The sequence below is a fragment of the Phyllostomus discolor genome, chromosome 8 (assembly GCF_004126475.2).
Source record: "Phyllostomus discolor isolate MPI-MPIP mPhyDis1 chromosome 8, mPhyDis1.pri.v3, whole genome shotgun sequence".
In the NCBI taxonomy this organism is placed as follows: Eukaryota; Metazoa; Chordata; class Mammalia; order Chiroptera; family Phyllostomidae; genus Phyllostomus; species Phyllostomus discolor.
The window spans coordinates 97,777,294-97,802,721 of NC_040910.2; the positions used below are offsets into that span (position 1 = coordinate 97,777,294).

The following is a 25,428-nucleotide window of genomic DNA, read 5'->3' on the forward strand; positions in this document are numbered from 1 at the left end:
CACAAAGTGTGTTTGTTCCCCGAGGAGCAGTTTCCAGGTCTTCCAGAGCACACGCTCCATGGCAAGTTCAGAATGTCCCGCTTTCGAACCCAGAGACGGACACTTTGGCTTCTACTGAAGGGCAACGGGCAAGGTTTCCTCTTTGTCATGGTACCCGCCATCTTCCCTTCCCTCTTACCCTTCCATGTCCCCTCACCTAAATAACTTTGTTTCCAGTCTTGTTTCTAAGCAAGACGAGGGGGAGTGCTCTCTGGAACAGCACGTGTTCCTAGCTCTGCTGTTTATGGTGCCTTGCGGGGAAGGTCACCTTGTTGTTTCCATGGTGCCTTGCCATCCTCCGACAAAGGGCGCAAACGAGACCGCTCTTCGGACTTTGGGGAGAGGGTCCACACCAAGCAGCAAACTCCGTGTTCACCGCTAATCCTTCTCTTTCTTTACTCCTCTCACTACCCTCACGGTTCAGAGAAAGAGAATAATTTACCGCCCCACTTCCCACCCCCACACACATTCCAAACCCCACACCCACCTAGAAGCATAACACAAGAATGATAAAATCTGTTCTGCAGGTCCACAGTATTACAGAAACGTAGTGTCAGTAATGTCAGTAGGGTCAGTAGTGTCAGTGGGGGCTTTGAAGAGGGAAAACCTTGCAAATGAGAGCCCGAGTGGGGGTATAAAGAGAAAAAACAAAGGAGGGCATTCTTTACAAACTTGGTTCCCTTTTTGAAAATATGCATCACCTCCTCCTGGAGGGAACCGTAGAACACAATAGAGCAGCACTTAAGGGATTTCCTCTCACCAATTTTTCTCCGGTCCCTTAATTGCGTGGAAGCCTGAGTACTTTGTGTACGGTCCCTGCAGCCGTGATTTGCATCTCCCTCTCTGGGTTGCTGTTGGCTGGAGCTGGCAGCTGTCTCAGTCCGACTCTGGCTGGGAAAGGTAAGGATCTTCGCCTTGCTCTTTGAAAGATCTGGGAGAGAAATGCTGAAGCTTATAGAGCGGGGAGGAGCCAGGGGTCACAGATTAACTCATGCATTGGAAGCTCTCTGAGAAGTTCTCCAAATTTAAAGGAATCTCCTGGAGCCACATGTTTTTGAAAAGAACCAGAAAGATTTCCTTTCCCTTCTGAAAGGGGGCTTGCGGAAAGAAGGCTGGTTGTACTGTGGATGAGATCTTTCATTTGGGGGCAGGTGTCCCTTCAGAAATCCCCAGGGGTGTTTAATGTCTCATAGGCACAGAGTGGGAAAAGGGAAAAAAAATCAAAGATACCAGGTGCTGATCACTAGAAATTCTCTTTGAATTTCAATGTGAAGAGGCAAAAGTTAGAACTGCCTGCGCGTCCATGGATAGAATGATAATGTTTGCTGTTTGGATATAATTTCTGCTCTATCCTTTCTGCTTGTTTGTGTTTACTGGTACACACCACCAATTATCTACTTAGACTCTGGAGATGTGCATCTGTGTATCGAGGAAGAATAAGAATTAGGGTGACCGTGACACCTGAAGCTGAAAAGGCTGAAGAAAGCTTTGGTGTTAGGAGAAGTTAGGGACAGCCCTGCCCACACTCGGGGCTTAGAGATACACTCACTGTCCATCATTATAGACTCAGCCAGCCGCTCACCAGAGCAAAAGGTGCCCGGGCTTCTGTCTGGTGGATTCATATGCCTTTGACTTTGGTAATGGGGGAACATGATCTTCAACACAATAAGGTGACACTCTAACCTTTGGGGGGGGGGTTATGGGACTATCTGGGGGAAGGCAGCCCATGCTAGGGAGTAGAGAGGAGTTGCCCCCAAAGGTCACAGTTTGTGGCGGAAGGACTGCTGTTCTCCTAAGGAGATTCTCAGAATCTCCAGTTCATGTAGCCAGTGAACCCCCCCGCCCTGCCTCCATATCACCATCTTCCCAGGGCAAGGATGGCCAGATACCTGCTCCTCTGTATTCCTTACCTTCAGCACCAAGTGACAGCCCCCCTCTGGATGCTGGTATGTCCCACCTTGCTATGGGTGAGGCTGGGGGCGGCTGAGGCCCCCCGGCTACTCATCCTCCTTTGGCTGGGCTGCCCCAACTCAGGCAGCCTCCAGGGACTTTTCAACTTTATGTTTCAAAAGGAAGAAACCCAAGCCCTCTCTGGCTTCCATTCTGGAAAAAAATAAAGGTCCTCTGGTCCCTCTCCCTTTACAACAAAATCATCTCTGTGCTGTCACCGGCCAGGGCTGGGAGGAGCGGGCTAATGCGGAACAGAGGTGAGGTGCCTGGGACATCCAAGCCTTCCGGCAGTGGCGGGGAGATCTGACAACCCAAGATTTAAAAAAATAATAATAAACAGGAAAAAAGTCCCCTCTGAGGTTTCATCTAGATGTGTGGATTTGCTGCATCCTTTTTAAAAAAAAAAGTTATCGGAACTTGTACAGATTAAAAAATAGAGGATGGATCACTTTTAGCTATAAAAGTAGAGACCAGCTCATAATAGCCTCCCAGTATTATCTCATTTTTTTCCTCAGAAAGATAACTTGGGGCCTTAAAATTAAAAATAGCTTGTCTAATAAAGTATAAACTGATAAGTCCATTTAGGGAGAGGGGTGGGAAGTTGACCTTTAACTTTATTGTGTGAGGGGGTCAAGTGTCAAGCCCTGTGTGTCTGAATGTTTAAAGTCCCTTGCTCCTTCAAGTGAGTCGAGGAGCAGCAGACGGGCACTGAGCAGGAGCTTGTCACAGATTCGTGAATCAGAATCTACACATAACAAGCTCCCCGTGTGATTTTGTGCCCATTAAAGATTAGGGTTCAACCCAAAGGCTTCTCCCTCTCTGTGTGACCTTTGTCAGATTACTTAACCTCTCTGAGCTTCCTTTATAAACTATCTATAAACTCAGTTATAAATTCACTTGTAAACCACTGAGAATTAATGGTAATACGTGTAGATTGCACACGTCCGGCCCATAGTCAGCACTCTGCAAACGACAAAGATGATGATAATTTCATGACTGGTTTTCCCTCTTAACCGCAAAATAATTTGTATCTCCCACCTCATTTCTAAATGAATTAACATCAGCCAAGAGGGTTGGGAGCTTCAGTTAGCCAGCACACACAAGTAGATAAAGAACACTAGGAAAACCTAGGAACATAGATTTTTGCTGGCTTAGAGGCTGAATTCAGCTGCCGGGTGACTTCGCAGCTGTTCCCGCCACCCTACAGTGTCTGTCCCCCCTCAGCCCTGTCACCTCAGCTGGGTCTGCAGAGCTGACTCGGGGATTTTCTTAGGAAAACGCCTGATGGGTGGGAGGAAGGTCTGGTGGTTGGCTGGGGAAAACATGAGTAATGCAAACAGTCTACTTAGTAAACGCTGCAAGAGAAATAACGTAAAAGCTGGCTCCCGTCTCTGGGGACTCTAGAATGATTCTGACTTATCATGTCACTGAGCAGAGGTGAGGGAAGCCAAAAACTCAGAATCTGCTGGCAAGGAAAAGAATGACCGGGAGGAAAAAAAAATGACAGGGAGGGGCAATCAGAGGGGGAGGAAATAAAAAGAGAGCGAAGGAAAGACAAGCGTCATTTAGGAACAGAGGTAGAGTGAGAGAAAGAGCTGCAGGATCTGACACCAACCATATAGTTCAGGATTTTTGTGTCTTTTCTTTCTCCCCAGAGGAGATCCCGGTCCTGTCATTTCATTGACAGACGTGCTGTTATGGTCTCTCTTCCCAGAAGTTGACCAGACGAGGCTGAAGCGCTGAAGTGTTTCCCCACCAAGTCCACCGGTTTCCCTGGCAATGGCCTGCTTCTCTCTGAGGTACGTGTAAGTAGTCTGGGGACAGGTCTTAATTTTTGGATTATTGCTTAAAGTCTCAGCTTTGGGGTAAAGACGTTTCCTTTCAGACATAATCTCAAATATCCTTTCACTGGAGAGCAGTGATTAATATGGTGACTAAAAAGTGTATGCAAATGGGCAGCTCTCATATATTTAGCTTCATCGCCCAGGGAGTGATATTTTGACCTCCCAGGGCAGGAAAGAACGTGTGAGGTTTGATTTGAGTTTGAATTTGTTTTCCAGGGATGCTTAACGTGTCCCATGTATTAAGTTCATTGAAGTCGCCTCCAGTGTCTTCCTTTAAACTCAATAATTACAACTGCTCAACTGTCTAGCTGCTAGGTGGCCTCTTGGGGACAGAAAAGAAAATGACTTAACATGTCTGAGAGGCAGATGAGAGGTTTCATGGATTTCTCAGAGACAGCATTTCAAACAGATGCTTTTGGTGGGGCTCAGATTTTGTCCAGAAATGTTCAGATTCAAAATATTTAGAGAGGTGCATCGCAGCAAGTGTTACACACAAGTGGCTTGGGACCACACGAACTTGTAAAACTTGACTGAAAACCTAACATGCTTATTTTTTTCAACATGTCCTGGTCCACTTCATGTCAAAATTCCTTGTTGAGTTTAGTGGAAAATTTGTGAATTGATAACTAATTACTCTAATGGTTGATCTTATCTTGAATGTAAAAAAGGACAAAATTATATTCTACAAAATTGTTGATTTTGTTTCTTAGTATTTCTTTTTTCCATTCCTTTCCTATGGATTGGAGGATATTTTTGATCCACACATCTTAGCCTAACTGCCACTGAATTTTTGCTGAACCGTGTCCATACCTGGGTCCCAGGATACATGGTGTGCTGTGTTGAGCTGTTACACAACAAAGACTTGTTGACTGTCAAGTTGATATGGAAGAACATCATTTGTACACTGGCTCTGGTCTTGACATTGATTCAGTGGGTAGTGAATGGGTGATCATTTGGAAAGAATGAATGGTATGCCTGGAAATAGTGGCAGAGCCTAAGTTGCTATGAGTTGTGGAACGAACTGTGTAAAGTATTGTTTAGTCTCCCTGTGAATGAGGTCTTTGGGTTAGGACTGAGGCTTTTTGGTGTGCTTAGAGGAAAGAGAAGCAATAGACAAAGCGGAAAGGCTAGTAAAACATTTGCAGACCGCCAGGGTTTATTAAACACTGCAAAGTGCTTCCTGCTTTTTATATCTTCCCTTTCTCTATGATTATCCGCTCTATCTTGTTTTTTGCTCAGTGCAAAGAGAATGCAAACGATTAGAAAAAGAAATTGTGGTTGATTTTCACGTGCATTCGTGCCTTCCTGGGAGAGAACACCTTGGTGTCTCCCCAGCTCTTTACTTTTCCCCGTGCGGCTCCCTCTCGTGCATTTAGCTGACACTCCCGTCTTCTCCTCCACAGCCTCCACCCTGGCAAGAACCCCCACGTCTAGTCTGTGAACTCAGCTAGGAAACACTGCTGTAAAAATGACTGAAGAGCCCGTCAAGGAGATCCTGGGAACCCCAAAGCCTCCCAAGCCAGGGACAGTGGAGAAGAGCCCCAAGGGCGAGGTTGTGGTCACTACAGTTCCCCTGGTCAGTGAGATCCAGCTGATGGCCGCCACTGGGGGCACTGAGCTCTCCTGCTACCGCTGCCTCATCCCCTTCGCTGTGGTGATCCTCATCACTGGGATCGTGGTCACCGCAGTGGCCTACAGCTTCAACTCCCATGGCTCCATCATCTCCATCTTGGGCCTGGTCCTTCTGTCGTCAGGACTCCTTTTGTTAGCCTCCAGCGCCTTGTGCTGGAAGGTGAGACAGAGGAACAAGAAAGCCAAGAGACGAGAGAGTCAGACGGCTCTGGTGGCAAATCAGAGAAGCTTGTTTGCTTAGGGAGACCAAGCAGGGTACGCGGCCCAAACATCCTGCTCTCCCTGCGTCAGCCAGTTCACCCAGAACTCGTGTGGGAGCCGACGGACTTGGCACCCATACAGGCCAGAGGAATGGGGATGGATGCAGGGTGGGAGGGCGGAGGGGGTTCTCCTGGGCAAGGAACAACTTGTATCTTCTTTAATGACAAACTTAACTCCAAGGGCTCTTTCTCAGATTGTAAATGCAGTTTTTTCTCCACAACGAACGATGGTCAGGGTCATGGGAGGCACGCAGCATTAGCCAACATTTGGTTCCCCTTGGAAAGGAGCCAAGGAAAGAAGAGAAAATAATTGGACGGCTCTGGCACACCAGTGTCCTGCCTCCAAAAGAAATAAGCCACGCGGCCAAGAAGCTGCATCAGAAACCATTCTGCTGAGAGTCTAAATAGCCATGGCCTTGGCCTCGGCGTCCTTCTGACATTCGGTGATGACTTCTCTTTTCAATAAGTTGACTGGCACCTGTTTTATTGTTCACTTTCAGGAACTCATAATTGGTGGTACTTTCTCTTGAAGAATAAACTAATATTTTTTATGTTTTAACTTTTGACAGTTCTAGGTGATTATAATGATGTGTCAGAAGCGAAAGGAGGTCAAAGGTGTAGCTCCTAGACGACATAGGCGAGGGCATTATATTAATATTAAAACAATCCAACATAGCACTTTTGATGATTTTTATATTAAGGTTCAATGTACATTTCATTTGAAATAATAAATACTCGTTGCTGCTGACACTTCTGAAACGGCTGTTTCTGTTGCAGTGTTTATTGTGGTCCCAAGCTGCCCGCCTTCCCTCGCCTCATTGTAATGCCTCAGCTGTGTTTCTCTCAAATGGGCCTGTTGCTGCTTCCTAACTCAACTAGAAGAATTTTTATACATGATTTTTATGTGTGACTTCTAAAGAATATTGTTCATTATTTTTACTCTATTAGGAAATCATGGGGTCTGGGATATTATAATGTGTTGTTCAATGTGTTTTGTGTATTTATTGAAGAATCAGTCATTAACTATTTGCTTAAGGTATTTTCGAGCACCAACTCGATGCCAGGCATTGTGTAGATTCCCAGGCTGCTTAACTGTGTTAACTCTAGGGTTACCGCTTCAATTCGGTGAACACTGAGCTATTCCACATATGGCTAGGACTCTAGCCCCTACCTCTAGCCAGAAATATTCCTGGCCCATATAGTTTAAACCACATGTAACTAGAGCAGGAAAGACAGTTTGGTATGAGGCCTTTTATTTTTTTAACCTTGGGAAAACAAGGCAAAACGAAACAAATCTAGCATAGCCCTTTGGATGAAAGGCATTCTACCGAGAAATTTAATTAAACAGGCCAGGAACCTCTGGTGCTGACCACTCCCTGGTGCTCAGGTAGTTTTTTAAGGAGAGACGCCCTGATGGCTTAGTTATTCCTGGCCTTGGAGGTCAGGCGGTGAGAGTCCGGAGCTGCTGACTGCAGTGGAGTACGCCACAGTGATCTCCAACACACACGGAGGTCAGCATCCCTCCGGGCGATACACAAGAGTGTGGCGTTGTGTTTATTCCATCGGGACGCAGCCTATGCTCTGCACAGGCCCCTTTCCGTGCAGAGGTATTCAAAGGCTCCCCGCCGCTGAGGGAGAAATTTCTCAGGCAAGTGGTCAAGGTCCTCCACGGTCTGGTCCAAACAGATGCATCCAGCTTCCCCTCCCACTGCAGCCTGAAAACTCCCGATGAGTTTAGCCAGACCAGGCTACTCTCCGTCCCTGGATCAGGCTTCGGTCTCCTCCACGTCCGTTCTGTTTTCCCTTCTCCAGAATGCCATCCTTTCCCTCTCCATCTCGGTATAACCACGTCCTGCTTCAGCTTCTCCTTAGAGCCCCAGCTTAAACGCAGCCTCTTCCTAGAAGCTTTCCCTTTTATCTGAAGGTGACTGCCCCTTCGAGAGTCTTCACTTACCTGTTCTCTGAGGGCACCTTTTGTTTTCTTCCAGGTTGGTGCCATAGGTGTTTTATTCTCTTCCAAAGTGTAGGACACTTCTCTTAGAAGTGTATGATGTGTCCTCACTTCTTTTCACCCCATTCGATGCCTAATAAAATGTTTTACACAGGATATGTACTCAATAAGGGTTTGCTAAATAAACTAAAGAATAAACAATTAAAAAGTGAGTCCATTGGTTTTAATCACGTAAAAGAAAATACTTTAGTTCTCAACTCTCTCAAAAACAGGTCATCCCGCTGCGCCCTGCCCCCACCGTAAGCACCAGGTCTAGGTGAGTCTCTACCACCCTGTACTTCTGCAGCCACACCTGCCCTTCAAAATGCCTGAAAAGTAAACTCATGAATTACTTCAGGCCACCAGGGGGCCTCAGGCTGCTACCTGAGTCCCAAAAGCAACACCGTGGAAGGACTTATATTGTAATGACCCACGTGGGATCCCATCTGGAGATGGAAATGCTCTCTCCTGGATCTGAGGACCCAGCGAAGATTCCCCATTGAGCCCACCCCTGCTCTCCTGCCCAAGCCACTTCACAGTGGCTATTCCTGGCTTCTCCTTGAAAGCATGGGAAGGACTTGCCCTGTCTAGAGAAACTTTGGTCATACAGTACTAGTCAAAAGCAGACTTGAATTATCATTTCAAAATTATCTCATAACACGTGTCTTTGTTGGGCAAGGTTTGTCTTTGCAAATGTTTTTTTATCATCTAGTGATAAGCAGATGTTAAATGCATTCATACACATGACGTAGGCATATGGGTATTAAAATGACAACCTGGCCCCATCCTGGGGCATCAGAAACTAGCCGTATCACCCAGCAGGGTTTTCCCTAAACCCCACACATCCCAGAATGGACACAGGAACAACTTTTAACCTCATTCCATGGAGCAGGTTTCTGTCCGGGTGAGAACCACAGCCACACTGGTAACCCTGCCCTTTCCATCTCACTGTCTTTTATTTTTCTTTTTTTTAGAAATCATTATCTAGCTTTTTTTAAAAAATGTATTTATTTTTAGAGAGGGAAGGGAGGGAGAAAGAGAGAAACATCAATGTGCGGTAGCTGGGGGCCATGGCCTGCAACCCAGGCACATGCCCTGACTGGGAATCGAACCTGCGACACTTTGGTTCGCAGCCCATGCTCAGTCCACTGAGCTATGCCAGCCAGGGCCCATCTCACTGTCTTAATTAATCTAGGGAATCTTCCCTACAGCAGGTGGTCCGGTCAGGTAGGTTGTGCAGGTGGCTGAGCCTGGGACAGCCAGTCACAGTGCTCAAACTTACTTCTCTGCCCCACCCCCACCCCTAAAGGAAAAGAGAGACAGAGAGAGACAGACAGACAGGCAGGCAGGCAGGCAGGCAGGTAGAGGGTAGACAGCAGAGAACAGAGAAAGAAGAAGGGGGAGCAGAGGGGGAGGAGTTACCCTGGACTCCTGGGGAGTATCATGGTTTTGAAGTTGGAAGATCTGGTTATGGATCCCAGCCCTTCTGTTAAACTAGTCCAGGGATCTTGAGAAGGTAAGCCTCCTCTTTAAAATAAGGTTAATTCTTAAGAAATTATTTTGTGAACTATCAAGTATGACATAATTGCAAAATTGCTATGTATAATAATATCTAATGTCAGCTTCAGCTTCTTTCTCTGCTCATTGTCCTAACATGTTATTTAGCATCAAGCGGCTCCTTGTTTTGACTAAATGGCTTTACTTAGTCACTTTGTGTAACCTTGACATTATCCACAAGGCTCTCTAGACCCAAGATAAACGGGGAAAGCACCTGTCCCAAAGATGAGTCATAACTTATATTTTCTTAATATCATTTTAATATGCAGGGCTTTCACATATACTGGAGTCATTGTAAAGGTATATTTAATACGGAAACTCAATTAGGCACCCTCAACCACAACAACAAAAAACCAGGAGAATGAGAAACGCTCCCCACCAACCCTCCACCACCATTAAAGCTGCCTGGCAGCAACGAATACCAGGGCAGAAATCTAGAGGAATGAAGTAAATTCCTCCAAGGGCACCCCAGTGATTTACAGTTTATCTAAGGAATTTCAAGGGAGTTTTGTTTAAACTTGACTTTTACATGACTCCTTCACCCTAGCCCTTAATCTTGTGCATTGAACACAGCAGACTCGACTGGGCCTGGTAGTACCGAGTATTCTCTACCACTCTGTGAGGCCGGCAGTGCTAGGGCCCACCCGGCTCTGTAGAGGAACCAACCGCAGTTTAGGGAGCGTAAAGGACCGATGCCGCCAAGGCAGGCCTAGAGCAGGACCAGTGAGCTGACCAGGTATTAGGCTATCCCAAATGTATGCTTAGCCAGAACCGGTATCATTTCCAGGACGCCTGTTAGGAAAGGGAGACCAGAAAGACAATGCATCACCTACTTTTGAAAACCTCTTTTTTAAGTACACTAGAGAAAAGCGTACAGCTCAATAAATTTCACAATAAACCTGTGGAACTAATGCCCCAGTCAGGCAACCAAATATTGTCAGACCCCAAAGCCCCCTTCCCAGCCTTGAATTGACTTCCATCAGCTATTTTCTTCAGGGGGAACCACTATCCTCACCTCTCACACGCAGAGTAGTTTTGCCTATTTTTTAACTTTATATAAATGGAATCATCCGGTGTGTATTCTTTGTGCCTGGCCTCTTCTCTGCAATATTACATTTGTGAGATACATCCATATTGTTTGTTGCATGTAGTTATTAGTGGCTCATTCTCATTGCTGTATAGAACTCCATTGCACAAATACACCATCTTCTATTTATTGCTTCCATTGTTGACAGACATTGGATGGTTTCTAGTTTCACACTACTAAAAATCGTTCGTATGGCAGCCAGCCTCTGAAATGACCCCTGGGACCCCCACCTCCTGATATTCACAGCCCTCCTGTATCATCTCAAGGGTGGTTTATGTGAGCAACAGAATATGGCAGATGGGGCAGATAGTACGTCACTTCTGAGATGAGGTCATGAAGATGTCCTGGGGACACGCAGGCCGCCATGGTGAGGTCCCTATGGTAAGGAACTGAGTCCCCTAACCAACAGCCAGAGAGGGAGAGCGGCTGAGACCTTCCGGCAACTACCTGAATGATCTTAGAAGTGGACCCTCTCCCAGTGGAATCTCCTGATAACTGGGTCCCCAGCTGACAGCTTGACTGAAAGCTCACCAACAGACCCTCAGCTAGGACCACCAGCTGGGGCTGCATTGTGTGACTTTCATGGGCCCTGGGCACTTTGTCTTCATGGACCTTTTCTCCACTAGAAGAAGAAGGAGGAGGAGGAGGAGGAGAAGGAGGAGGAGGAGGAGGAAATTGTACTGACAAGTGTTATTATACTCTCTAGACACTGTACACACTCTGCCCTCCATCCAGCCTGGGTCCCTTGCAGATGCCTGCAGAACCCACGGAAACCATGAGGTAATCAATGCTTGTTGTTCGAAGTTGCTCAGTTTTGGAGTAATTTGTTATTCAGCAGTAGATAACTAATATTGTGCCACTGTGAGATTTCTTCATGTGATTTCCGGGGTACACACACACACACACACACACACGCTTCTGTAAGTACAGACCTAGGAGTGCAATTCCTCAGCTAAAAGATGAGTGTGTGTCCAGCTTCACCGCCAGACAGATTTCAAAAATGGCTAAATGGATTTATTTTCCTACTCGCACCATAAGAAAGAGCTGGATGCATTACATTGTCATCAATTTTTTGTACTTTCCCTCTTTTTCATTTTAGTCATTCTGCCCAGTGTAACACTCACTTTTTTTTAAAGTATGTATTTCAGAAAGGGGATGCAGCTCCAGGACTCTGGCCGAGAAAGGGCAGAGAGATTAGAGAAGGAATTAAAACGGAAAAATAAGATTTATATTTGGACTTCGAAGAAGCAAAGCAGCAAAAGATAACTCCTCAGGGAAGTGTCCTGGAGACCAGGAAACCAGACTAGAGCCTGGGCGTTCAGCTCCCAGCGCTAACAACAGCTTTTGTCATGCACTCACTGTGCTCCAGCGCTGTGCTCTGAGTTTTGCATGAACAATCTCATCTGATCCTCACAACAATCCAATGAAGTAGGTACTGTTATTGCCTTCACTTTACCGATGAGGAAACTGAGTCACAGATTAAGCCTACTAAATTGAGAGCACACAGCTAATAGAGTAGGATCTGAGTTCAAACTCTAGACCCTGCCCACTTACCCGTTACTCTGTGCTCCCTGGGACAGTGAAATCTTTCAATGCCTGATTCTTGAATAAACATCTTAAACAGAAGCTGAGCAACACAGGCTCAGGAGTCTGAGCTAAGGTAAGAGCGAGTCAACAGTTTGGAGAAACCAGGACTCAAATCATAGGTGACTACTGAATTATTTGCCATCTGAAGCCGGGTCTCCTTATCATAACCCTCATATATTTGTGGCACTTTACAATCTTCAAGACACTCCTATCAGTGAACACGGGACTGACTCAGGATCTGACCGTGTCTTCAAATGCTCTGGTCCTCAGCCTCCCTGAGTTTCCGGTGTGGAAAATTCAAGACTCAGAACCTATCAGCCAGCCTCTTTCTAAAACTAGAGGTAGGATGTGACAAAAAAAGTGCATAGCAGGAAAACGTAACACACTCTAGGGGTAATCAAAGAAGTCTTCCTGCTGGTGGTGACTTGATAAGACCAGGAAGGGTAGAGGACTTAGCCGTGGACAGGGAGGAGGGGCAGACAGGAGTACTCCTGGAGGGGCCATGAGCGAATGGTGACAGGTCACGGAGAAAGCTGGCCTTCAGCCTCTCCACTGCACTGGATTGTTGTGAGGCTGAAATGAAAGAACGTGTTAAGGGGATTTATCAACTGCAAAATTCTGTCCAAGAAAAGAGGTGCATAACTCCAGTATCCATAGGGCTCAAACTTAGGGTGAGAAAATCAAATGTTCAGGTTTTAATTCAGCAGAAACACTTCCTTTTAATCTGTGAGCACTATGAGGGTCACAAATAAAATATATTATCCTAACTAAACCCTTCCTCTTCATCATTATAACAATAACTGTCTTCCATGAAGAAAGTTATTCACTGGGCCTAAAGGCAAGAACTCTAACAACAACGTACCTGGACTTGGAATTCACCTTTACTACTTACTGGCTGTGTGTTTCTGTACAAGACAAATTCTCCATTCACCTCAGTTTCCTCAACAAAATGGGAGCAATAATGGTACACCTCATGGGACAGTAGCAAGTATTAAGTTAATAGATATACAGTGCTTTGTGTCAATGACTGGTACTCAATATCTTAGGTAGTAGTACTATTATCTATCATAAAGTTAATTTTAAGTGAATTTTTAAAGTTATTTTTTCTAGCCAATATATGCCTTGAGTGAGTTTGTGTAATGCATACAACTACAGAAGCCACACAAAAGTCAGTTTAAATGGGATATTAATAGAAAAATAGCAGTTCTCTCATGAGTGAAATTGCAAACACCACAAGAAAATGAGTCGACACAGAAATTTTCATTTGACCATATCTGGCAGGCACCCCCTCCCCTTCCAAATCCACACACATATCAACGTTCTGCTTTCTCAGTCAGAAGTTGTTTAGGTTCGGTGTATCCATATCCACATTTACTCATTTCATCAACGACCCTGATGCTAACAAGCTCCCTGACAGAGGGCTGGGTGGCATTTGCATGGGACTTGGATGTACACATCGCCTTTTCACCTGCATTGCCTTGTGAACTCCTTCCAGAAGTCCTATGAAACATTATCTTCATTTTTAGGTAAGGAAACCGAGGTTAACCTTGGAGAGGTTAAATGGCTTGTTGTGATCAAGCAGTGCCCACGTGATAGAAATAAGACGCACGCCCAGATTCGGGTCTCCTGTCCTTTGTCCCATCTCGCCACTGCCTCACCAGCCCAGGAACCGAAAGCTCCTACAGAATGCCCTGCCTCGGGGTTCTGTGTCCCCTGGCACACAGCTGAAGGCGTTTTAACAAGTCTTGATACTAGTTATACCTATGGCTATGATTTATTGTTCTTCCCGACTGGACACAGACATTGAAACAAAACAAAAACGTTAAGGAGGTGAATTCAGATTTTCATTAATATCTGAAATATGTATAGTTTTAACATGTATAGTTTCAAATCATGCAGAAAATATAACATGTTTATAAAATGCACATTTTTCTCTAACCAGCTCTTGCTGCTTTTGAGGGTTTTTTAAAAATTTAATTTAATTTTAATTGTTGTTCAAGTACAGTTTTCTGCCTTTTGCTCCCATCCCAGCCCACCTCGCAGCCCTCCCCACCTTTCTCCCATTTCCACCCCCCCCCCCTTGTTTTTGTCCATGTGTCCTTTACACTTCTTCCTGCAAACCCTTCCCCTTTTCCCCTGAAATTCCCTCCCCTCTCCCCTCTGGTCACTGTCAGCCTGTTCTCAATTTCAGTGTCTTTGGTTATATTTTGTATGTTTGTTTGTTTGTTTTGTTGATTAGGTTCCTGCTAAAGGTGAGATCATATGGTGTTTGTCTTTCACCACCTGGCTTATTTCGCTTAGCATAATGCTCTCCAGTTCCATCCATGCCGTAGCAAAGGATGGGAGCTCCTTCTTTCTTTCTGCTGCATAGAAGCTTACATCGTGATAGAGCTTATGTCTCAGTCAGAGAGTCAGTGGCTCCCAAACGCCTGGCCAAACGCTGCCTGCATCGGACTCACCTCGCAGCTTTTTATAAAGACCAGGCTTCCCAGGGGCTGGCCCAGAGAGTCCGGAACAGTAGATTCAAAGTGGAGCCCAGGGTCAGCACTTACAAACAAAAAAACCCCAAATGTCCCAGGAAATGCAAATTAACAACCATAATATTCCTTTATATTTCTTCACTGATTTATAGTGAAGCGGAAGACTGAATAATGTACTGTTGGTAAGGGACAGGAATCAGGTAGTGTGGCCATAGTTTACTGAAACTTAAATGTGTATGGACTTTATTCCAAATTTCACTTCTGGAAATTTATATGAAAGTCGTAGATGTCATAGAACTACAAGAATATTTATTTCTTCACCGTCAGCATTTGCATGTACACTCACAAAAACAACCTTGAATGAATTATGGTCCATTTACATGTTATATACACTATGTAGCTAATCAAGTGATTGAGGCAGGTGGGACTACCCTCATATTAATTTGAAAGAATACCTGCAATGCATTATGTAAAAAGGTAAGTTTTCAACTAATATCTCTCATCCAGTATGATTCTTAAAAACTACATTGGAAGTGTGTTTGAGCTTGTTTAAACAAAGAAAAATCGTGGAACATGTGGTGAATCATTTAAGAGCGTTTACATCATTGGGGTGTTAATTCAAGGAAAAGGAGAGAATTTTTTTAGACTTCTCTATATTGTTTGAGTTATGATAATGAGCAATAATTCACTTTAAAAGGACTTACGATGAAAGGAGGAAATAAAGGCGTACTTGGAGAAACTCGACAAGCGAAAAGAAAGAGCTAAAGTTGATTCCGGTGTGCAGCAATGTCCGGGAGCTGTCAGCGTTCCTCTCCGTCCATTCACCAGCTCCCTCATCCGCCTGGTATTTGCATACAATGTGTTCAACACATCTAGGCGATGGAAATTCAAGCAGCAACAAGAACCTTTTTGTGACTACATTAAGATAAATCTGGCTGAGGTAGTTCGGGTATCATTTTACCAAAGCAAAAAAAGCCTAAAGGGTCAACTTTTCCATCTATGTATGATCCTCATATATTTAGACTGATTTCAGCACCTCTGATATTAAGGTAGAATAGGAACAAAATGCCTACAATCATTTGTAATGAATACCTAGAAGAGTCTTAAGTGTAAAAGTAATGGGAATGCCACAGATTTTCTGCTGGTTTCCTTCTTTCTAAGTGAATCACAGGTTTTATAGGCTATATAGCATTATATGTGTTTTGGTCTCAATGCATTAGTGGTGGTTCAACTTTGGTTAATTAATGAATCAGCAATCATTGAGACTAATCACTCAGGGCTCACACACATGCTAAAAGTCTCTTTGTATAGGAACCTCGAAGAGTAGGGGAGGTAACCCAAGCAGGGGGTGTCGAGAAGGCCCTTTGTGTTGCTCTAACAGGGAACAGATCACCCAGCGTTGAGCCACTGTGGCTCTGACCCCCACGGCTCTCAGGTTCTCAAGCGTTTTCACAGGGCAATGCGGGCCACGTCCAAAAAAAATAGGATTACACTTTTGCTCCATCTCAGCCTCCTATCGAGAAAAGCAAACACAGATGATTTTCCACGTCAAGTTCAAATGCAGAATGGATTGCTTCTTGTTTTGCTTGACTGGGGTAGTTAATGAGAGTTCAGAGACTGGCAGCCTGCCAGTCAGTCAGAGACCAGTCAGGATCGCATTGTCCTATGAACCCAGAAGGAGAAACAGACAAGGGGTGGGGGGGTAGAGTCCAAAAAACTGTAAGTTTGGAGAAGGCATGACTGTGACCGTTGGTATGTCAGGGGTCCCGTCCAGGCTGCCTTCCCGCACAGAGTGACTAGTGCAGAGAGAGAAGGGAGATTTGGAGGCAAGGCGTCTGTTGCTTCACTGCTCTGCAGCTAGATTCTATAATAAAAGCGCTTGCATCAGAGGAAGGCTGACAACACATTTTCGCACTTTCACAGTTCTAACTTAATCACGGCAGGAAGCTTTCCTGCTACTGGAAGAACAAGTTGCGTCACTAGGAACATCTGACTCCAGGATCCAGTGTCAATCACTGTGCCTAAGGTCATTAAAAAATTCTAGGGTGTCCCCTTACAACATAAAGGCTTTGCCTGAATGACAATTAAGAGGGAACACATAGCATGATGAATAATTGAACAGGTGGATTAAAGAAATATCTTTCCTGTGCAAAACGAGAGGGGTGATGGACAGTCGTAAATCCAGCCTCTCTGGCCGCCTTCCTCCACAGCCCAGGGTTCTAACCAGCTGTGCCGCTGCTCTTTTTCTTTACTTTGCCTTTCGTGCTTGTTCCAGGAGTCTCCTGGGCCTCGTGGGACCAGACAGGCTCCGTCAAGGGACGCCTGCCAGTGACTGATGTGGTAGCAAACTGCCCACTGGGCGGAATCACATTTGGGACGTGGTTTATGCGGGACAAACTGTGCTGTGGGCCAAGCGGCGAGCCTCCCTTGTCTGCTTGCTGGTGTGATTTAAGAAATGCTCTGTGTGACCTGCTGGTACCTAAACACCTGCGAAGCACAAATTGAGGGTCACCTTTTTACCCAGGGTTTCATTTTGGGGATCTGAGCATATTTTCCTCCCAGACCAAGATATGGTTTAAGTCCCCCAAAAGAAGACACAGGGGACCGATTTCCTGTGTCATTCGCAGCAGTCCAAACAGCTTTGCTCATTGATATCCTGGAAATATTTAACAACGGAGAGCTCGTGAGTCCTTGCATTGGTAACTGCCCATCAATAGAGGCTTTTCCCAATAGAGGAAACAAGAGAGACAGAAGGAATGAGAACGAGGAAAAGAACCCAGCAACTTTTGCACACAAGCCACCGTCCTAGTTTCTATTTGCAGCCCAGCGGCAGTAGTGGAAGTTCCCGGAGAAGATAAAACCGCTCTTGGAACTCCCACTACCATGGCATATTTTTAAATGGTTACGAACAGAGTCTGAGCATTCAGACGAGCAAGGCCCAAGATCCCTGGGCCACTCTGTGCGCAACACCTGCGGTTCACCGAGCAGACGGAACCTGCTGCACCAGGCGTGGTCCAGGGAAGAAGGTGATACAACTTGGGTTAAGAAGAAATGCAAAGGAAGCAGATAACCCAGCTAAGTGATTCCTACCTTCTGAAAAAGTGAGTCATACCGGAATTGTGTGGAGGCAGAATTGGAAGACAAAACAGATTTATTTTTTTTTAAATTTTATAAGGAAAACTTCAAACATGTATTGAAACGAGAGAATGGTGCAGTGAGCCCCCAGACACCCCTCTTCCAGCTTCACAAACAGCTGTCAGCTCAAGACCAGTTTTGGTTCATTTGGACCCTCCCGCCCATCCCCCTTTACCACCTGATTACTGTGGAGTGAATTCCAGATGACATGCAATGGATGATTTAAAAGGCAAATTTTTATAAGGTTCATGACATGGTTGTAAATTACTTAATTTAGTTAAATACTATAGAAGACCAACTAGAATAATTCATTTTAGGCATGCATTTTCAGAAAAGTTGAAACAAACTTTCCCTGAACTTTCATACTAACTAAAAATTCATTTCCTATGAGTTTTGTGAAACTTTTCTTGGTGGCGTTGTTTGATGGCTAGACGGCGGGTCTGTGCAGATCAGCGGCAACCTGTGGTCCTGCAGAAGGTGAAGCTTCGGAGAAACAAGGGTGGAGTGTAACTGAGAAGGGTGCTGACCCGAAGTATGGGTGCAAAACGCAGTGTGAGATTACAGGGGGTATGGAGGAGCCCGGAGATCAGAGAGCCTCTGCCGGTGACTACGTGGTCTGCAGCCAAAGCTCCTCTTTGATCTTCATCCTTCAGGCCTTATTATTAATCTCCCCAGAGGGCTGCCCTTTCCCTCCTCACATACCCAATCCAATCAGAAATCACAAAAGAGGAAGGAAGACGGGGTGGGGGGGGGGGTGAACTTCTGAATACACCGACTTTCCCAGGCAGCTCTGCAGCTCTGTCTTTTAGACCCTGCTTCTTCATCTATGGAATGTGGCGAACATTTAGAGCATGACACTCAAAACACACTGGCAATTCATTTTTAAAGTGGTTAGTATGTGCAAATACAGATTTGGCAAAGACGTAAAATTTGATGTTGCTCAAGGCATTTTTGTTTGAAGTGTATAAAGATTTATTACTGGGTTAATCCCTTGCAGCATTTAACTTCCCTGTACATTTAATTATATAATTGGTAAATGAAAAGGAAGTGATATATTTAATAAATGAAAACTAAGTGTGCATTTCAGGATTGCGTATATTCAACTCAATAGATTTTTTGAAGCTGGAAGAAATCAGAAGTTGAACAATAAATGGCCATTGAGATCAAGGAGTTCGCAATGGAAGGATTCTTGGGGCAAGAATCCAGAGGGCCATGATGCCACAATAGGAAAAATACAAGAAAAGGGGGAACAAATGTGAGTGACAAAAGAATGTTATTATTTTTATCGGAATGTGATGAAGGTACAAAGGAGGTCACTTTGATGAGAGTGTCACTTTTGGTTCAATTGTACCCTAAAAGTCTTTGAAGCTGGAACATGATTTTAATTAGAGAAATTGGAGTTGAGGGGAGGAAAGCATCTCAGGAAGAAGAAAGAGCAACTATGTGAGAACAAGCGGGATACTTCAGGGAAACGCACACAACCCAGAGCCGGCTGGAGCGTAGGTTACCATCAGGGAGAAGGAGCAGGCCAGGATAAAATAGGCAAGTTGATTGCATCAAGGCAAATAACAAAGAACTGAGGGAGTTAAATACTCGAAGTCTGAAGCAAGAACATCTGATCTTAGCCCTCACCCTGAGCTGATCTAAAGGCCCATGTCTAAAAAAATCAGGATATAAACAGTGCCCATCTCTGCTGTCATCTCATTATTTTACCAGAAGGGTTCAGTGAGGATTCCCTGGATTGTGCAGGAGAGTCAAGGCCATTGCCATTCACAGTGTACTGGGGAGGGGGTGGAATGCAGCCACTCCATCTACCTACCCCCAGGTGAGCTGATCCCAGACAGGTCTGAAGGCTGGAACCGCTCAAGATAAGGCAGAGATTCCTCTGGAAGACGGCTCTTCTGTTGCTGGCAGGACCGCAGAGCTTGGCCTGGATGAGACACGTGCTTGCGATCCCAGGGAGCCTCAGCCCGCAGCAGTGTTTTGTGTTGACTTTGTGGGAGGGTCACCTGTGGGTTAACTGCCAGAGAGGGCCTATGTTCTGAGAATCTGAGGCAGGACCTTCCATTTTCAGCTCCTTGCCTTTGTGATGCAGCCAGCCCTGACTTCATTACCCACCCCAGGGCCTGGGGCACTTTCCAGCTGAAAAAGTCTCCCAGTGGAAAGGAAGAGGGGGTGGGGAGCCCGTGAGATGTGATGTGACCTGACAGCGCCGGGATGGACGGTGGGGTCACCTCTCTGTTCCCTCCCCTTCCCAGGGTTATAAGAGCCTTTCCTTCTGGAAGGGGTGGAGTGGGAGCTGATGATGCCAATTTAATGGGTCACAACTGGGTGTCTCTCCCTTCCTGGAAGGCTGGGCAACACCTCTCCTAGCATTGTGATTAGGAAGAAAGCACTCACAAGGATGGTTATCTAATCAGGGAATTAGCCTTTGCGCGCCAGGCAAGCCTTAGAGGACTCTTCAAAAATCTGATGGAAAAAGAGGCCCACGTCAGGAAATAGTGCCGGTGATTACATCCTGAATGGTTATTACACACAAACACTATTATAATTTGGGGCGGTTATTTGTCAACAAGGACCCAATGAAATGGGGAGATCTGTATCTTGAGCACCTACTCTGTTAAAGACACGGCCACTTTCTCCTGCTTGGTTTTCTCCGTTCCAGTCAACTGCACTGGCTGGTCTGATTTTCTCACACTGCGCTCGAGGGGTCATCTGATTCCAAATCCCCTGGGGCACTTTTTAAAAATTTTGGTTTTTGAGTACCACCTTAGCTCTATGGCATCAGAATTTCTATCGGGTCAAACCCAGGAATCTGAATTTAAAATACTTTTACGTTAGGAAAATCTCAAGCACATTCTAAAGTAAAGAGAAGATACAATGACTCACCACATACTTATCACCCAGCTTTAATCAGTATCAACCCATGGCCCATCTTAGTGGATTAATGGCCTCAGCTCAATTTATTTTAATCTAAGTACAATTATTATATATTAAAAATTAGCCATATGGCCTTTATCACAAGCATTTCATCAGTATTTAAATGTCCCATGTTGTCTCACGGTTTTCTGAATCAAAAACCAAATAACTTGCGCACTTGCAATTGACTGATACACTTTGTCTTTTTCCCCTCCTCCGTCACTCTATCCACCACCGCCCACCACTTCTTATTTGTGAAGAAATTGAATTGTTTGCCCTGCAGTTTCCCATAGTCTGTATTTTGCTGGTTAAATTCTCACGGTATCATTTACATGTCCTTTGATCCCCGTATTCCTTTTAAGTTCTATAATAATATCAAATAATTAATTTATAATTCATTACATTATTTGCTCATTTGTATTTTATTATTTACTTATCAATAATTATGTAATAATTACTAACGAATGTTATTATCACTTAAATGTAAAGCCTTGGTCAGGTTCAGATTTACGTTTTTGACAAGAACGAGGAGCTTGCGAGGAGCCCTGACTGGTGTGGTTCAGGGGGTTGGGCCACGTTTTGCAAACCAGTCTCCGGTTTGATTCCCCATCAGGGCACATATCCGGGTTGCGGGGCCAGGTCCTTAGGGGGGGTGTACGAGATGCAACTGATGGATATTTCTCAGGCATATTGATGTTCTCTCCTCCTCTTTCTCCCTCCCTCCCCCTCTATCTAAAAAGAAAGAAATAAAATCCTTCCAAAAAAATACTTCAAGGTGGTGTGAAGTATCAAACACCTCCCTCTGGGGACACTAACTGTCTGGGGTATCGCATGGTCTCTGCCAGGCATCCGTGGAGGTTGAAATGGGTCAGGGTAGAAACGTGTGATAAGTGATAGGCTGATGGTAGTATGGACAAAAATATGGAGAAAAATGGTGACTGCCATTAGTCTTGGTATGTTGAGTGTGAGGTATGAGAAAGCCTTAAGTGTAGCGATATCTGCAGGAAATATGAAATGCGGGAAAGAGCAGGAAACTTTCTGGAAGGTGTCTGAGGAAACTGACATTTATTGTTTACTGTGAGTCAGGCACTTTTACCTGTTTGCTCTTGTTTAGCCCTTGTGTCAACCCTTAATGAGGCGGCACAGTTCTCCCATTTCATAGGTGGGGACCTGAGCATCCGACATTAAGTTTTTCTCCGAGTTCATACAACCATTATGTGGTGCAGCCAATACTCAAACCTAAATACCCTGGCTGCTAGATTCTTTATACATTTTAAAATCGCCCTCTGGAAGTTGACTGTGATTATAGACTGATGGAGAGATGGGAGAAAATAACTTAAAATAAAAACATCGAGGAGAAAAATAAACCAAGGCTGCACAAATAGTAAGGTAAGTGGTTTAGCTGACAGAAAGTCAGCTGGGAAATTAAAAATAACTCATACATATATAAAGGCTGGTACTCATAAGAAAAATGATGCATAAGGTTCAGGCAAAAAAATATTATTATTTTATTATTATTATTATTTAAACTTCTACCTTATTTCTGCATAAATGGTGACATTTTGCTTCCCACCTTCTTACAGTGAGAAAAGCTATCATTTTCACAAATTACTATTAGCATAATTTTTATAATTACTTCTCCAGAAGGTAGAATTGATTTCTAAAGGGGAGGGAGGGATTATTCAATGGAACAGTGGAATGGGGAGAGTTCATATTCATTTTGACCATTAAGGGAGGTATAATTTGGAGTTTTTTTTCTTTTAATCAGAGCATCTACTGAACAACATCAATCCCAAATACTTAGATACGTTGGCCATGTCTTCTTCCTCGTCACTCACACTTGCTTAACCCCCAGTAATCTGGCCACTGAAACTGCACCCTCACAAGTCACTAACACTCTTCTAGTTGCAAAATTCAGTGGCATCCCCCCTTTGATGTCTTTCCTGATGTCTTTCTCCATAGCAGTATCAAATAAAAATATAACAAGTATTAAGGAAAATAGAATCAATAGGGCTCTTGAGACTGATTATTTGTAGGGGGTGAGGAAAAGGAAAGAATCCACTTGACACCGAGGTTCCTGATGACTTGGAAACTGGATGGATGGTGGTGCCATCTATAAAGATAGGGTACAACTAGGAAAGCAAGTGGGGCCAAGGCAGGATGGGTGAATAATGACTTCATTGGAAAAAGTGAGTCGTGTGTGTATGCTTTATCTTCTTGAGTCAAGTAGAAGCACACTCTCTCTTTCTTTTATAATTCCTCCTGTATCCAAAGATCCCAATCTCTTTCAACCTGTTCTTCCTCTGGCATCTTTTTGGAAAAGCTCTTTGTTCTCAGGTTTACTCCCACCAAAAATGCCTGGGCAACTCTTCTTCTTAGGCTCATACTACTACTGTAACAAGAATCACAGTCAATAGAGAGGAAAACAGAGAAGCTTTAATTCCTACGATCTTATTGCCAGAAGTCTTTAAAGGTGAATTAAAATTTACCAAATGGTTGCTAGAATCAAAGGAGAATTATAAAGTAGGAGAAACCAAATTTAAACTTGAGGTTAAATATGACTTTTTTTATAGAACAAAGCAAGAGATCAAAGTAATTGAAAAACCATCACAAAGAAACCCCCTTGGAGCATAATCTGGACTCTCTAGCTAGCTGGACTCTTCTCTCCTAAGAGTGGCCCTTTCTCTCAATGAGTCCAGCTTTTGCATTAAACCTTGGTTTTATAAGTAATCTCATTTCTTAGGGGTCTTTCACACTTTTTTATGAGAGGTAATATAGTCCCATCTCTGTATCATCCACAATAGTATAACATTAACTTATAGCAATTCTCCAAGGTCTCACTTATTCCCCTTAGAATAATATCTAGGGGAGGGAAAGGGAAAAAAGGGATGAGGATAGGAACTTTGGCAAGACAGTCCAAGGGTGGACTTTTGTATTGCATTAGAATGAACATCCCAACTTCTGGTCAAGATAGAGGCGTAGGTAAACACTCTTTGCCTCCTTGTGCAACCACAGAAGGAATTACAACCAGACCTCACAACAAATTACACTCAGAACTGTCAGAAAATTGAGCTGTCTGAAAGTCCAACAACCAAGGATTTAAAGGAGCCAAATTCATCTAGATGGGGCAGAGGGGCGGAGATGCGGAGATGGGCAGAGACACAGAGACACAGTGTGATGCAAGGAGGCAGCAGTGGTGGAACCAGCAGTCCCACATTCACACGTGGGGAATAAAAATTGGGAAGGATACCTTGAGAGCAAGGGACCCCAGCCCCAGGCCAGATCCCACAGCCATGGGTGCCAGTGCCAGTAAGAAAAATCCCTATAACTTCTGGCTATAAGAACCAACGGGGGTGGGGCAGTGTATTTGCCCCAGTGAAACTGGGAAAATTCAGTGTACTGAATTTTCAGGAGATTCTGCTTAAAAGGCCTACACGGACTTAGAACTACACAGACCAGCCCTTCTGGAATCCAGCACCGGACAACAGCTGGAAGAGCACCAGGCACATACAGCAAGTGAGTAAGTGAAGTGACTGGAAACAGGACGAGTGCCAGGCAAACCTCTAGAAGCCAGGCAACAGCATTGTCCCCTCTCTGAGCCCTCTCCTCACACAGAGCCACAAAATGGTGAAGCAGGTTGCAATGCCCTGGAGAATTCCTGAGGCTTTGTTCCATATAGTTTACAGGTGCCTTTTCTACAATAGGCCACACTACTAAAACAGGGAGTCTAAGTAGCTCCACCTAATACACAGAAACAAACACAGGGAGGCTGCCAAATTGAGGAGACAAAGAAATGTGGCCCAATGAAAGTATAGAACAAAATCCCAAAATAGAACTCAATGAAACAGAGATAACGAACCTATCAAATGCAGAGTTCAAAACACTGGTGATCAGGATGCTCAAAGAACTAAGTGAGTATGGCAAAAATATTAAAAAGGCCCAGGAAGAAATGGAGGTTACACAAAGTGAAATAAAGAAAAATCTACAGAGAACTAACAGTGGAGGGGATGAAGCTGTGATTCAAATTAACAAGTTGGAATATAAAGAAGAAATAAACATTCAACCAGAACAGCAAGAAGAAAAAAAGCAATTTAAAAAAATGAGGATAGTACAAGGAGCCTCTGGGACATCTCTAAACATACCAACAGCCAAATCCTAGGGCTGCCAGAAGAAGAAGAGGAAGAGCAATGTATTGAAAATTTATTTGAAAAAATAATGAAAGAAAACTCTAATTTGGTGAAGGAAATAAGCATACAAGTCTAGGAAGCTCAGAGAGTCCAAAACAAGGTGGACCCAAAGATGACCATATCAAGACACATCATAATTAAAATGCCAAAGTTTAAAGACAAAGAGAGACTCTTATAAGCAGTAACAGAAAAGCATAGTTACATACAAAGGAGTTTCCATAGACTGTCAGCTAATTTCCCAAAAGAAATTTTGTAGGCAAGAAGTATTCAAAGTGATGAAAAGCAAGGATCTTCAATCTAGATGACTCTCTTCAGCAAGGATGTCATTTAGAATGGAAGGGTAGATAGAGTGCTTTCCAGACAAAGTAAAACTAAAGAAGTTTATCATCACCAAGCCATTATTACATGAAATGTTAAAGGGACTTATTTAAGAAAAAGAAGATCAAAATTATGAACTCTAAAATGGCAACAAATTCACAACTATCAACAACTGAAACTAAGCAAACAACCAAAACAGGAACAGAATCATAGACATGGAGATCACTTGGAGGGTTATAAGCTGGGAGGAGGAAGAGGGAGAATGGGGAAAAGGTGGGGATTAAGAAGTATAATTGGTAGGTACAAAATAGGCAGGGGAGGTTAAAAATAGTATAGGAGCCCTGGCTGGCGTAACTCAGTGGATTGAACGCAGGCTGCGAACCAAAGTATCACAGGTTCGATTCCCAGTCAGGGCACATGCCTGGGTTGCAGGCCATGACCCC

At 44.3% G+C, this 25,428-nt stretch overlaps 1 protein-coding gene across 2 annotated transcripts; it reads left to right on the top strand.

The window, feature by feature from the left end:
- The first annotated feature begins 837 nt into the window (after positions 1-837).
- On the top strand, positions 838-6,484 carry TMEM100 (transmembrane protein 100). Of its 2 annotated transcripts, XM_028520550.2 has the most exons (3): positions 838-939; positions 3,645-3,788; positions 5,237-6,484. In XM_028520550.2, exon 3 carries the CDS (start codon positions 5,302-5,304, stop codon positions 5,704-5,706), a length of 405 nt encoding a protein of 134 aa, XP_028376351.1. In that variant the 5' UTR covers positions 838-939; positions 3,645-3,788; positions 5,237-5,301; the 3' UTR covers positions 5,707-6,484. The 2 variants fall into 2 exon arrangements, with proteins under 2 accessions (XP_028376351.1, XP_035889602.1); XM_036033709.1 differs by lacking the exon at positions 838-939 and having other exon boundaries at positions 3,547-3,788.
- Positions 6,485-25,428: the final 18,944 nt, after the last annotated feature.